Here is a 12,315-nt window from a genome sequence, read left to right on the forward strand (position 1 = left end):
GAAAATATAAGAGTTCATGAACTTGGTCATGCGCAAACATGCCGTTTATAAGAGCTACCAACTAAGTTGAAGTCTGCCCACAACTAGAACTATATATACCCGATAAAAGTCTGGGCACGTTGCAGTGCTCTGTCATTCTTTGATTTTCTTAGCTTTTTGTGATTTACAATCACAATGATGATACTTTCTCAAGTTTATTGAAAGCACGAAAAACTGCAAGTGGCTGTTTAAGGATGCTTCTCCCTTAACCTTGTGAAAGTTGATGATAAGACTGATTTATGACCAATAATCACAGCTTTTCGATTCTCGACTGTAACTGCTCATCCCACATGTGACCAAGGCTACCCGTTTTTGCAGACTTTCTTCTTGCATCCAACTTATGAACCTGCTGCATCCAACTTATGAACCTGCTGACACGAGAAGCAAGTACTCATTGTTGGCGTTTTCGGCATCAACATACACAAAAAGCGTACCTGAAAGTGTATCTGCTGATGCCACAGAGTGTGCGTGCGGGTGTTCAGCGTTCTCCTCATCCGGTCGATGCCCACGATGAACCTAGGCCTTGGTGAGCAGGACTCTATATCATGTCATCTGTATGTAGAATTTGAGTAGACTTGCATCAAAACTCTCATCATCTTCGTAGTAGCCAACCCCCTTATATAATGGGGAAAGATGCAGTTATGTACGTAACTGCCACCCACTATCTCCTCACTATGTGGCCCACTAATGGTGTCCAACTGGGTCACCCAATTGGGTTGGACCTAGATATGTTATGTCCAACATTCTTTCACTTGACCCATTGACACCAAAAGTGCACTGAATCGAGGTTTATACTGTTATCTCGATTTAATTCTTCATGTGAGTTCACATGCTACCCTTTATCACAAGGATGAATCAAATGAGTCATGGAGATGAACACTCCTTTATGAAATGTCATATTCTCATGTACTACACTATAATTCACTTTCAGTGTTTTAGCATGTTGAAATTACCTTTATGAATAGGTCGGTCTCTCACCTATTCTTTTATTGGTCATTTACTATTATTATTCTGCTATTCTCTCTAACCCATATGAGAGATCCTTTATGCAAAATTAATAATTTATAAAACCATAGAGAATCAAACATGATCACATAATGTATTGTCATACCTAAGAAATAAAAAAGACCCATCCCTTTTACATGTTGGGAATACAATCCCAATGCTAGCTCTTTAGTAAGGGGATCCAGAGTCATTTCCTTCATCCCAAATTGTATCAATACATACCAGATGATTCTTAGTCCTTTCATTAACAACAAAGTATTTTAACTCTATGTGTCGGCACGAGATTGAACTTTTGTTGTTATTTGAAAAAGACACGACTACTTCATTATCATAAAAGATCTTTAGTGGTCTCTCAATAGAGTCCATAATACCAAGACCTATAATGAAGTTTCTTATCCAAATGGCCTGAGATAAAACCTCGTATAAAATCAATAATTTATGTCCCAATGGATTTCAGAAATTCCTTCACTGTCCTGTAGTGGGAGATAACATCTCAAATATTCTGAGTCACTCAAGATTGCAAAAGCAACAAGCTAAGATTATTCGAATACTCCCACTTCTCATGAACATCATTTTGAGAGCTCCCACTTCTCATAGACAACCTTCAAAATGGGACATAGACAACCATCATTTTGAGAGCTCCCTCTGTATGAGTGAGAGATAAATCTCTCTATACGAGATTCATATTGAAAATGTAAATATGAGACCCCTTATTATTTACCTTTTCTGAAACAAGCATAGTTAAGTCATTATCGTTCCACTTTGGTGAAAATGACAATACTGATAGTTGCTCCGTCTGTTCAATTCTCAAGGAATTGACTTCAGTTGGTGAAACTAGTAGATCATGTAACCAGAGGCAATTCAACATTGTACATTTGGGTACGAACATGCTCCATGGGCTAAAAAACACATCTACTATAATACCCTGTGTGAATTTGGAACACAACGATCTACCTTTGGGTAGAATCAATGTTTCATAAACTCTCACACAATCATAATAATGAATCTTAATACGGTCCAAAGAATTCTTAATTAATACGACTCAGATCACTTTGGTGATAACATGAATCGGTCAATCAAGATCTTTTACCGAAAATATATTCATATTATGAAGCATGCCTATGCACACATATTAATGCTTGTATGACAAGATATACTTTATGTCATCAAAAAATACAAGTTTATGCTTTCACTTATATGCATAAACTAATTTTGATGATAAAATGTCATGAATTTAGTCATAATTCATGCTTAATGCTTAAAACCATCATGTATGACTTAACCAACATGAAACACATAAATTAATATGCATAAGTCATGCTTTCTATACAATAAACACTTTATAAAACATGAAAAATAATAAACACAAGCTCATATGGGTAAAACCCAGAGTCCTCAAGCAAGAATCGGTCTTATACGACCCTGAACCGGTCTGAAAACAATCTGAATTGGTAAAAAATGACTCTAAACCGGTTCTGAAAATGGCTGAATCAATCACAGATCTGGGTCAGACCTGGTACAAACTGGACCTGGGTCTCTTGATTAGATCCAAACTCGAATACCTGATGGGTTCAGATCATAATCCGATCTAAATAGATCTGGATCTTAACCCGATTCAATCGGATTGAACTAGATCCAAAACCAAATGAGTTTGATCCAAAACTGAATCTGGGTCTTCTAATGCTTGGTGGAACCATAACCCAATGTTGGCGTTTTCGGCATCAACATACATAGAAAGCGTACTTGAAAGTGTATCTGTTGATGCCACAGAGTGTGCGTGCGGGTATTCGGCGTTCTCCTTATCCGGTCGACGCCCACGATGAGCCCAGGCCTTAGGTTGACAGTGAGCAGGACCCTATACCACCTCATCTGTATGTAGAATTTGGGTAGACTTGCAGCGAAACTCTCATCATCTTCGTAGCAGCCAACCACCTTATATAATGGGAAAAGAGGCAGTTACGTAAGTAACTGCCACCCACTATCTCCCCATTATGTGGTCCACTAATGTGGCCCACTAATGGTGTCAAACTGGTTCACCCAAATGGGTTTGACACAGATCCGTTATGTCCAACACTCATTTGATTGTAGAGCTCACTTCTCATTGTAGCAAATTCATAATAATGCCAAAGAGGGTATTAGTTTTTTTCTTTTTTGATTATCCAAGGAAAAAACTCCCATCACCCAAAAATACACTCAGCTTTGACCTTGCCGCAAGGGATGCCACATGTGAGTTCCGAACTGCCATCATTTAGAGTACATAAACTTCCGACTTTGGAATGTCAACATCAAGGTTTTGTCAGCCATGGAAAAACAAATACCATTTGGATGCAAAATAAATGGTCTTTAGAGCAAGTGCATGCATTTCTTACTACAGCATGTTGTGAGCAATCGTTGCCACTTGGTGACCTCATAAACCCATACCAAATATACATCCATAAATACCAAGGATGTGGTTGTCCATTCCCATACCACTGTCACTCTATCTGCAGGGAAGACATGGTGGCAACCATGTTGGTCTTCATTTCAGCAGCATTTTTCCTTTCATGGGTAGTGAAGATAGCATACTCAGTATGGTGGGAGCCCAGGCAGTTTGAAGAGGCCTTCAAGAGGCAGGGGATCCATGGCTACCCTTACAAACTCATAATAGGAAACATGAGCGAAGCACAGAGTGTGCAAGAGCAAGCGTTGTCCAAGCCCTTGGGCTTTTCTCATGACATAGTGTCACGTGCCGTACCTTTCTTTAATGCAGCTGTTGAGAAGTATGGTATGCTAATTTCCAGTACATACTTATTTTTAGTTTTCTAATCAATCAATGCATGTATCATATTCAAGACGTTTTTGTTTCTGTTTTTTTTCCTTGATTTGAATCTCACTGTATTGTAGATTTTCACAACCTACAGGTTCTGTGGATCTAAAATGTTTGATTTGGTGATTTATAGCCTTCCAACGAGTTTCTGTGCAGAACAGGACTCTCTCTCTCTCTCTCTCTCTCTCTCTATATATATATATAGAGAGAGAGAGAGAGAGAGAGAGAGAGAGAGAGAGAGAGGGTATGTCCATTCAAACCAACAAAGTTTGTACTTAATTCTGCCAAAAATACATGTGAAATGACAATCCACTTGGAGCAAATAATTAATATCATATACAAGGATTAGATCAACTAGCTCATTCTTTTGATCAATGAGTGGTGGAGTTACCATCTAATGTTGCAAATTTTTTTGTGGGAGAAGGATTAACTATATGGAAGGGCGAATTTCTTATCTATTGTTACATTTAGTTTGTCTGTATCAACAGTCCTACTAATTTATTCTCTCTCTCTCTCTCTCTATATATATATATATATATATATATATGTGTGTGTGTGTGTGTACATGTGTGTGTGAGTGAGTGTTGACGGGGACCGTCCAACCAATCCAAAATGTACAACCGATGATAATCAATGATGTTCCTTCTTTACCGATTGTGTTTGTCTTCGATTAGATTTTTATCATTCATTTAGTGAGCTACATGTTTTGGATTATGAATCTTTGATGTTTAAATACATTTTTTAAAGCGCTAAAAATCAATAACCCACAATACTTAATTTGTAAAGTTTTAAATACATTGTGAGCCATCAATTTTTTCACATTTCAAAAAACATGCTTATATATCATAAAGTCTTTGTGTGAAATATATTTCTTACTAAATAAATTATAAAGAACAAATATATGAGGTCGGATCAATGAGATGTTCAAGCATTGGAGAAGGGGAGTCATCCAATCATCATTGGTTGTAGATTGATTTTGGGCCTTTCTTTGGTGGGATAGTCATCTTTCGGTAGAGAGTGTGTGTTGTGGTGACATCGATTTTTACGGTTCTAAAAACATGCTTATGTATCATAAAGTCTTTGTGTATTTCTTGCTGAATAAATTATAAATAACAAATATATGAGGTCCAATCGATGAGATGTTCAAGCATGAGAGGAGAGTCATCCAATGATGATGATTGTAGATTGATTTTGGACCTTCCTTTGGTTGGATAGTCCTCTTTCCGCCCTCCCCCCCCACACACACATATATATATATATATATATATATATATATATATATATATATATATAAAGAGAGAGTGTGTGTGTTGTGGTAAAGATTGGATTGCTAAAAAGTGCAGGTAGATTAGCTCTCACTTGGTTTGGAACAACTCCTCAACTGATCATTAAAGATCCAGAGATGGTAAAGGAAATTCTTTCAAACAAATTTGGTCACTTTCAAAAGCCGCCTAAACGTCCTCAGCTGAAGCTTCTGTCCATGGGCCTTCTTGGCTTGGAAGGTGAAGAATGGGCAGCAAGAAGAAGGCTCCTCAGTCCTGCTTTCCATATGGAGCAGTTGAAGGTTGGTACTTGGTAATGCTTTTTTTTTTCCTGATTTTGCGTAAACAAGTTTCCATGAAATAAAACCCTCCTACATTTCAGTTCAATGGTAGCTTTCACCGCCACAGTCGTTGCAACTTGGTTTACCCAAGAAATATAAATGCAAAATCCATACTGTCTCAAGTGGGTCCCAGAGTTTTTCACTTTCATTGTTTCTTGAGTAACCCATTCATACCACATATGGGTAAGTTATTTCATGGGAAAGCTCTCACCAAAAGAGCTTTATGAAACTCGTGCCCTTTCCCATGAAAATTTGATTTCTTTTTTTACAGGAAGGAAACAAATAAACACTCGTTCTACTATCCAAGAATCTCTTTATCTGTCTGTCTATATATAGAGTGATTGGTAGCTGCGAAATCCATAGGTACTAAATCCATGGACAAACGCCCTAACCATCCATCGTGCACGTTGATGGATGGCCAGCGCAAAACAAAACAAAAAATCACATTTTTAATGAGTTTTTTCATCAAAGGGGCATTAGCGGTGACAAAATTGTCCCCACTTATGCTCTGGGCAGAAAAATGAGCATTAGCTGTGTCATCTTTAATGCTCATTTGAACATTAGCAGCGACAATTTTGTCACCGCCCTTTTGTGGAAAAACTTGTTATTTTGATGCTAGTTTTTTTTTTCACGTGTCCGTCCATCAACGCACACGATTGACCACCGATTTAGTACTTAAGCAATTCGCTGCTATATATATATATATTTGTGCTATTAAAGACACCAAATTATATACAACTATTGAGCTGAAAATCATAGGTTTTAGATTTTTTTGTAAATTAAATCTCATAGTTGCTATTTACAATGTTTGTTTAGTGGAAAATGTGTTTTGAATCATATAATTGGAACACATAAGCAGGATTTTTAAGGGCTTCACAAATTAACGGTCCACAATGTACTAAAAATTTCATGATAAAAAAAACATGTTTTTGGATCGAAAACAAACCTTCCTTGACACAACGATGTGGTCAGATCGAGTTGATAAAGCTTGAACCTATCATTTCCAGCTCAATAGTTCCTAACATTAAATATTAACCATATATATATATGGTATTATTAATAGTAAGAAAAATATTGGCTGCTGTCAGTTTCAAACCCCCTACTTGACACTCTGACCCTACAGATGTGTTCAGCATAGTCAACTTAGTAGGGATCCTTGATCATGTTTTTTCAATGTGAAGATCTTTTAAAGGGTGAAATTTATGTAGATTGCAGGTCATTGATTTTTCTACCCCTAATAAAACCTTCATATAAGTCAGAAAGTCATGATCCAATGGTCAGCCCCTACTCAACCAAGCATGTAGTATTACTTAACCGTGAGATTGAAGCCACGAGTGTAGAGCATATTTTTCCTTGATAGCACAATATTACTAATATAAAGTCACTTGCAAGTGTTATTTTGCTAAATCAGAACCAACAGACAAGTGTTATTTTGCCATTGGAAAATAAATTCTACGTAATTCAGACAGCAGTCTATATCCCACTATTTCAGTTGAATTGCAACAGCCACCAATCCAGGGCCCTGCATAATTCCCGTGAATCTGACTGCAACCGAGTCCAGCAGAACTCATTTACTGACACATCTAAACGGTGACCAAGGTGGAAAATGGGTTCCATAGGTCTTTTTTCAGAATTCACACAACCGTGCAACTAGAAGAGCCTATTAGCTATGAAACAAAGATTTCAGTCCCAGCTTTTTCCATACAAACGACGACATTTATCACAGTTAATCCACCAGCTCCACACGCGGGGATATAAATGGTTGTGTTTAATCAAATGATCGGGGCCTTAATCTAGATTGACATTGACCAAAACCCATTTTCATTACATGCCAAAAGTCAATTATCTTCATTCTATTTTGAAAATAACATATTTTCAGAAGGCTTTTTCTAAATATCCCGCTGCAGTACTGAAAACATCTTAAAATATTTTAAATCAAAATAATTTCCATTATTGTCAATGATATTTATTGAAATTTTTGCGTTAAAAAAAAGTCGAGAAATTTGTTATAAGTTCTGTCACCGGTTGTGGTAAACAGGGGATGCTGCCATCATTTTCTTCTAGCTGTAGTGAGTTGGTTAAGAGATGGGAAAAATCAATTGGACCCCAAGGTTCTTGTGAACTGGATGTATGTGTGGAATTCCAGAACCTTACTGGAGATGTCATTTGTAGAACATCCTTTGGCAGTAACTATGAAGAAGGAAAGTTTGTATTCCAAATGCAGAAGGAAGAAGCCGAGCTGACCGTCCAAGCTATTCGAATGCATTACATCCCCGGAATCAGGTAGAACAGACTGTCTTTATGGTTTAGACATGTATCAGAAACATGCAAGGAGAAAAAGGCTCATGCAGAAACAAAGTTTTTGTATCCATTTCATGTTCATATCTATTCATCTTTGTAACTAAGCAATAGAATGTAGTGTGACTATATTTTCTCCGCTGCAACATCACTAGGAAAACAGTCCAAAATTAAGTTTATATGCTACTGCAAAACAGGTTTCTGCCCACAAAGAAAAACCAGAGAAGAAAGGAGTTGAACAGAAATATTATATCCACGCTTAATAGCATAATAGAGAAGAGAGAGAAGGAGATGAAGATGGGGATTGCTAAAAATGATGATTTATTGGGCTTGCTATTAGAATCAAATAAGAACGACTCTGAACATGAAAGCAAGGGAATGGCAAGAGATGAAGTCATAGATGAATGCAGACTGTTCTTCTTTGCAGGCCAGGAGACAATTGCAACATTGCTAACATGGACCATGGTTCTGCTTTCTATGCATCCTTCTTGGCAGGCTCGCGCAAGGGATGAGGTTCTTCAAGTTTGCGGGAAAAGCACTCCCGCTTTTGAAAATTTAGGCCGGCTAAAGACGGTAAGTTTCTTTTTCTTGTGAAGTTTGTAAAGACAAGTTGGTGACCAATTTGAATTGTTCATCCATGACTAGTTCACTCATGAAGCATATCGGCTGAGGTTTCTGGTTGTCTGAAGTTGAATCTTTAGCTACAAACTTCTTGCCATTTTGTTGCCCTGACATTGTTGATCTACATCTCAGGTGACTATGATTATACATGAAGTTCTAAGGCTATATCCGCCCTCAACTTTCTTTTTTAGATACACTTACAAAACAATGAAACTAGGAGATATCACTGTCCCTGCCGGAGTGCGGTTGCTGTTACCAGTACTCCAGATTCATCATGATCGACAGGTTTGGGGTGAGGATGCAGACGAATTCAAGCCAGAGAGGTTCTCGGCAGGAGTTTCAAATGCCTCTAAGCATCAGTTGGCCTTCTTTCCATTTAGTTGGGGACCCCGGATCTGCATTGGTCAGCCATTTGTACTGATTGAGGCTAAGATGGCACTGGCCATAATTCTGCAATATTTCTCCTTTGAGCTCTCGCCATCCTATACTCATGCCCCACTTACTGTCATAACTCTACAACCCCAGTATGGAGCTCAAGTCATCTTACGTCGCCTCTGAGAAAACTTTCTCAATCACTTCCCTCAGCTTTCTTCACATATCACACCTAAGATCACACGAGCACACACGTGTATGTGCACATGCAATCACATGTTTTGTTATGTACTAAAAAAGCAATGCAATCGCTCTGTTTCTGTGAGTAAAAAAGTGTTGTAAGACCATTTGCTTATGAGTTATAAGCAATCAAAGTGTTCTAGAAATCTGTAATATCTTCCGGTACTTAGAGGATACAATTTAAACTCCAAGATCGAAACCAAGAAACTTTGGGAAATGAAAGCTAAAAGGAACAATAAGGACACCGTGATGTTGGGATAAGCCATGCATCGTGGCAGTTACCCACAATAAGGTAACTTTCCTTTTCGGTGTTCCTTCCGATAAACATACAGGGAGGGAACAGTTACGCTAACAGTTCTCTTGCTACAGCTATAAAAGGGTATCCATGAGCGACCCTGAACATAGCAAGCATATAGAGAAAAATCAAGAGAAAAACACAGAAGAAGGGTTAAGGCATAAATTACCTTTTTCTGAGCGTTTTTCATAAAGAGAGGGAAGAGGGATCCAGCTCACCGACTGCTGAAGGAGTCTGCGCTCATCGAAGGGCTGCAGTCCGGCTGAGGATCAAAGCTCACCCTGTCCCAGCCATCAGCACCAACCACCAACCACCAGCCATCATTCGGTTCCTCGATGGCCACCTCAGGTACGCCTTCCGCTCCCTTTTGTTGTGCCTTGCAGGAGGATCCCCAACATTGGGTTATAGGCCCATGCCATGCCTCCGCTATGAGGGTCCGTTGGCATTTTTTTGGAGACTGGCGCCATGGGACGACAGTGTTTTCCGGCAAAGCGGAGTCACCATGGGGCGACGTTGCTGGCAGTTGACAGCAGGTCGCCGTGGGGCGACATGGTGTCACCGGTAGATGGCGATTGTCGCCGTGGGGCGACAGAGTAAAAAAAAAACATTGGATGGGGGTTATTTACCTGTGGCCATCGAGCTGCAGGGTGATCAACTGTCGTCGGGGTTCTCTGTGGGCATCTTTCGCTAGCATCCGGAAAGGGGTTTTAAAAACCCTCTTTTGCTACCTTCCTTGACCGTTGGGCGTTGAGGGGCTATGATCGCCGACATCGCTGACAACAAATCCATTGTCGGAGTGCCGCTATCACCGGACCTCCATGCCATTTGGTTGACCGGCAAATGGATTGACTGGTCGCTGATGGAACCCTTTCATTGAAAGGGGGTTTTCCGTCAGAGTCATCGTCGGTAGATGATGTTGTCGACACCGGGATGGATCATCGTCGTGGGTAGGGGGTGTTTTCGTCAAACTCCTCTCTGTTGATCGTCGGAAAGGGGTTTTGAAAGGCCCTCTTTCTTTACCTGAGGTTCCTCTGTATATTGAGCTCACTAAATTTTTTTCTGACATGGGACGTCGGCGGGCTGGTTGCCAGGCAGGCAACATGGATCGTCGAAAGGCGGGTCTTCGGAAGGCAGTGTGGGTCAACGGAAGGCGGGTCACTAGAAGGCGGCGTGGGTTGTCGGCAGGCAACATCGGGCGCCAGCAAGCCGAGAGGGTAAAACCCCCCATATTTCATTTCCATCGACATCGTAACCCCCTCGGGTTTTGGTTTATATTTTTTTGTCGGTGGAACCGGATCCGGTCTGAGTATGGGTTTCATCCGATTAAAATCGGATCAGACCCAGATTCGGTTAGTGTCGGGTCAGACTCATATTCAGTTCATTATGGGTCGGTAACTGGGTCAGACCCGAATCCAGTTCATACCGGGTCAGACACAGATCCGGTTGATAATCGGGTTAGACATGGATCTAGTTAATACTGGGTCTGACCCGGATCCGGTTAGTACCAGGTCAGATCAGGATCCAGATGGTAACCGGGTCAGATCCGGATCAAGTTATAATTGGATCAGACCCAGATCCAGTAAGGGTCCTAGCACTATTTGGCCTAAACCGAATCAGAGACTGATTCGCCCCCTTTTCAGGACCGATTCAGAGCAATTTTTGACCGATTCTTTCTAGTTTCTTACCTAGTCCGAGATGCTAAGATGTTGTTTTCATAAATATAAGAAGATACAGGGATTTTGGCATACAGTTATAGGGTTTTTATCAACTTTTGTTCATACTTGACACCGGTTCATAAGGTTCAGAACCGGTTCAGAACCTTAGATGACCGGTTCGAGGCAGTTTCTGACCAGTTCAGAGTGTTTTTAGACCAGTTCCTGCTTGAGGACCCAGGGTTTTACCTATTTAAGCTTGAATTTTATCATTGTTTATGCATTTATTTATAATTATGCATGCATAAATGAATATATAACATTGACATCAAGGATAGCTAGATGACTTAGTAAATTGATGTCACCAAAGTAACTGAATACATGTATATTGTTATTTTTTTTGTACTATCATATAGATTTAGTCAATATTATTATTGTACTTAGATTCATGAAACGATAAATGACCCAAAGGTAGTTTTATTATGTTTGGAATTTAGGTAGGGTAAAATGAGGCAAATGTGTTGAGATACATTGCACATGTGTATCCAAAGGTACCATCTGTTGATGGTCTAGCTTCACATGAGCCTCAGTTTTACCAACTATGGTCGGTAGGCGTAGTGATTATGCGTGTCAGAGCTCTTACCAAAGTAGGATTCTGATGACCCCCTACACTTGCCTAGAAATAAGTATATTCAGGGCCTTTTATTTATTGCTTTTTTCAACAAGCTTGTCTCGTATATGCTTTCTTTTGATACGTGTCTTTTGTCATGAAGTTTCTAGTTTTGTAATTTTAGATGGCTCAAGTTCTATACCTTTTCTTGATGGATCTAACTTTAGTGATTGGAAAGAAACTGTTCTTTTTACATTAGGATATATAGATTTAGATTTGGTCCTAAGGATAGATGAACTTGTTGCCCTCACTGATCAAAGCATTGTTGATCAAAAGATTGCTTTTGAGAAGTGAGGGCGCTCAAATAAGCTTAACCTGTTGCTTTTGAAATCTAAAGTGACTAAGAATATTCGCAGTGTTATCCGATAATACAGGATAGTGAGAAAATTTTTGAGTGTTGTTGAAGCACAATTTGTGAGTTCAAATAAAGCCAGAGCCAATACCCTAATGTCAAAGCTTATAACTATGAAATATTCTGGAGGGGGTAATATTCGCCAGCACATTTTGGAAATGAGGAACATAGCGTCTCAGCTGAATGACATGAAATTGACCATTTCTGATTCTTTCCTAGTGCATTTGATTCTAGCGTCCTTACCTTTGGAGTATGGATCTTTCAAAATCTCTTACAACACACGTAATGATAAATGGACATTCAATAAACTTATGTCCAAGTGTGTTGAAGAGGAAGAGATATTGAAAGGAGAGAAAGTACAA

General features: G+C 39.4%; 1 protein-coding gene across 1 annotated transcript; it reads left to right on the forward strand.

The window, feature by feature from the left end:
* The first annotated feature begins 3,550 nt into the window (after nucleotides 1–3,550).
* LOC149832258 (cytochrome P450 CYP72A616-like) lies at nucleotides 3,551–9,040 on the forward strand. Its single transcript, XM_090012398.1, has 5 exons — nucleotides 3,551–3,808; nucleotides 5,194–5,414; nucleotides 7,492–7,736; nucleotides 7,949–8,324; nucleotides 8,505–9,040. Exons 1-5 carry the CDS (start codon nucleotides 3,553–3,555, stop codon nucleotides 8,928–8,930), a joined length of 1,524 nt encoding a protein of 507 aa, XP_089868524.1. The 5' UTR covers nucleotides 3,551–3,552; the 3' UTR covers nucleotides 8,931–9,040.
* The last annotated feature ends 3,275 nt before the right edge of the window (nucleotides 9,041–12,315 follow it).

The sequence above is a fragment of the Nuphar pumila genome, chromosome 7, assembly GCF_984573655.1.
Source record: "Nuphar pumila chromosome 7, dmNupPumi1.hap1.1, whole genome shotgun sequence".
Lineage (NCBI taxonomy): Eukaryota > Viridiplantae > Streptophyta > Magnoliopsida > Nymphaeales > Nymphaeaceae > Nuphar > Nuphar pumila.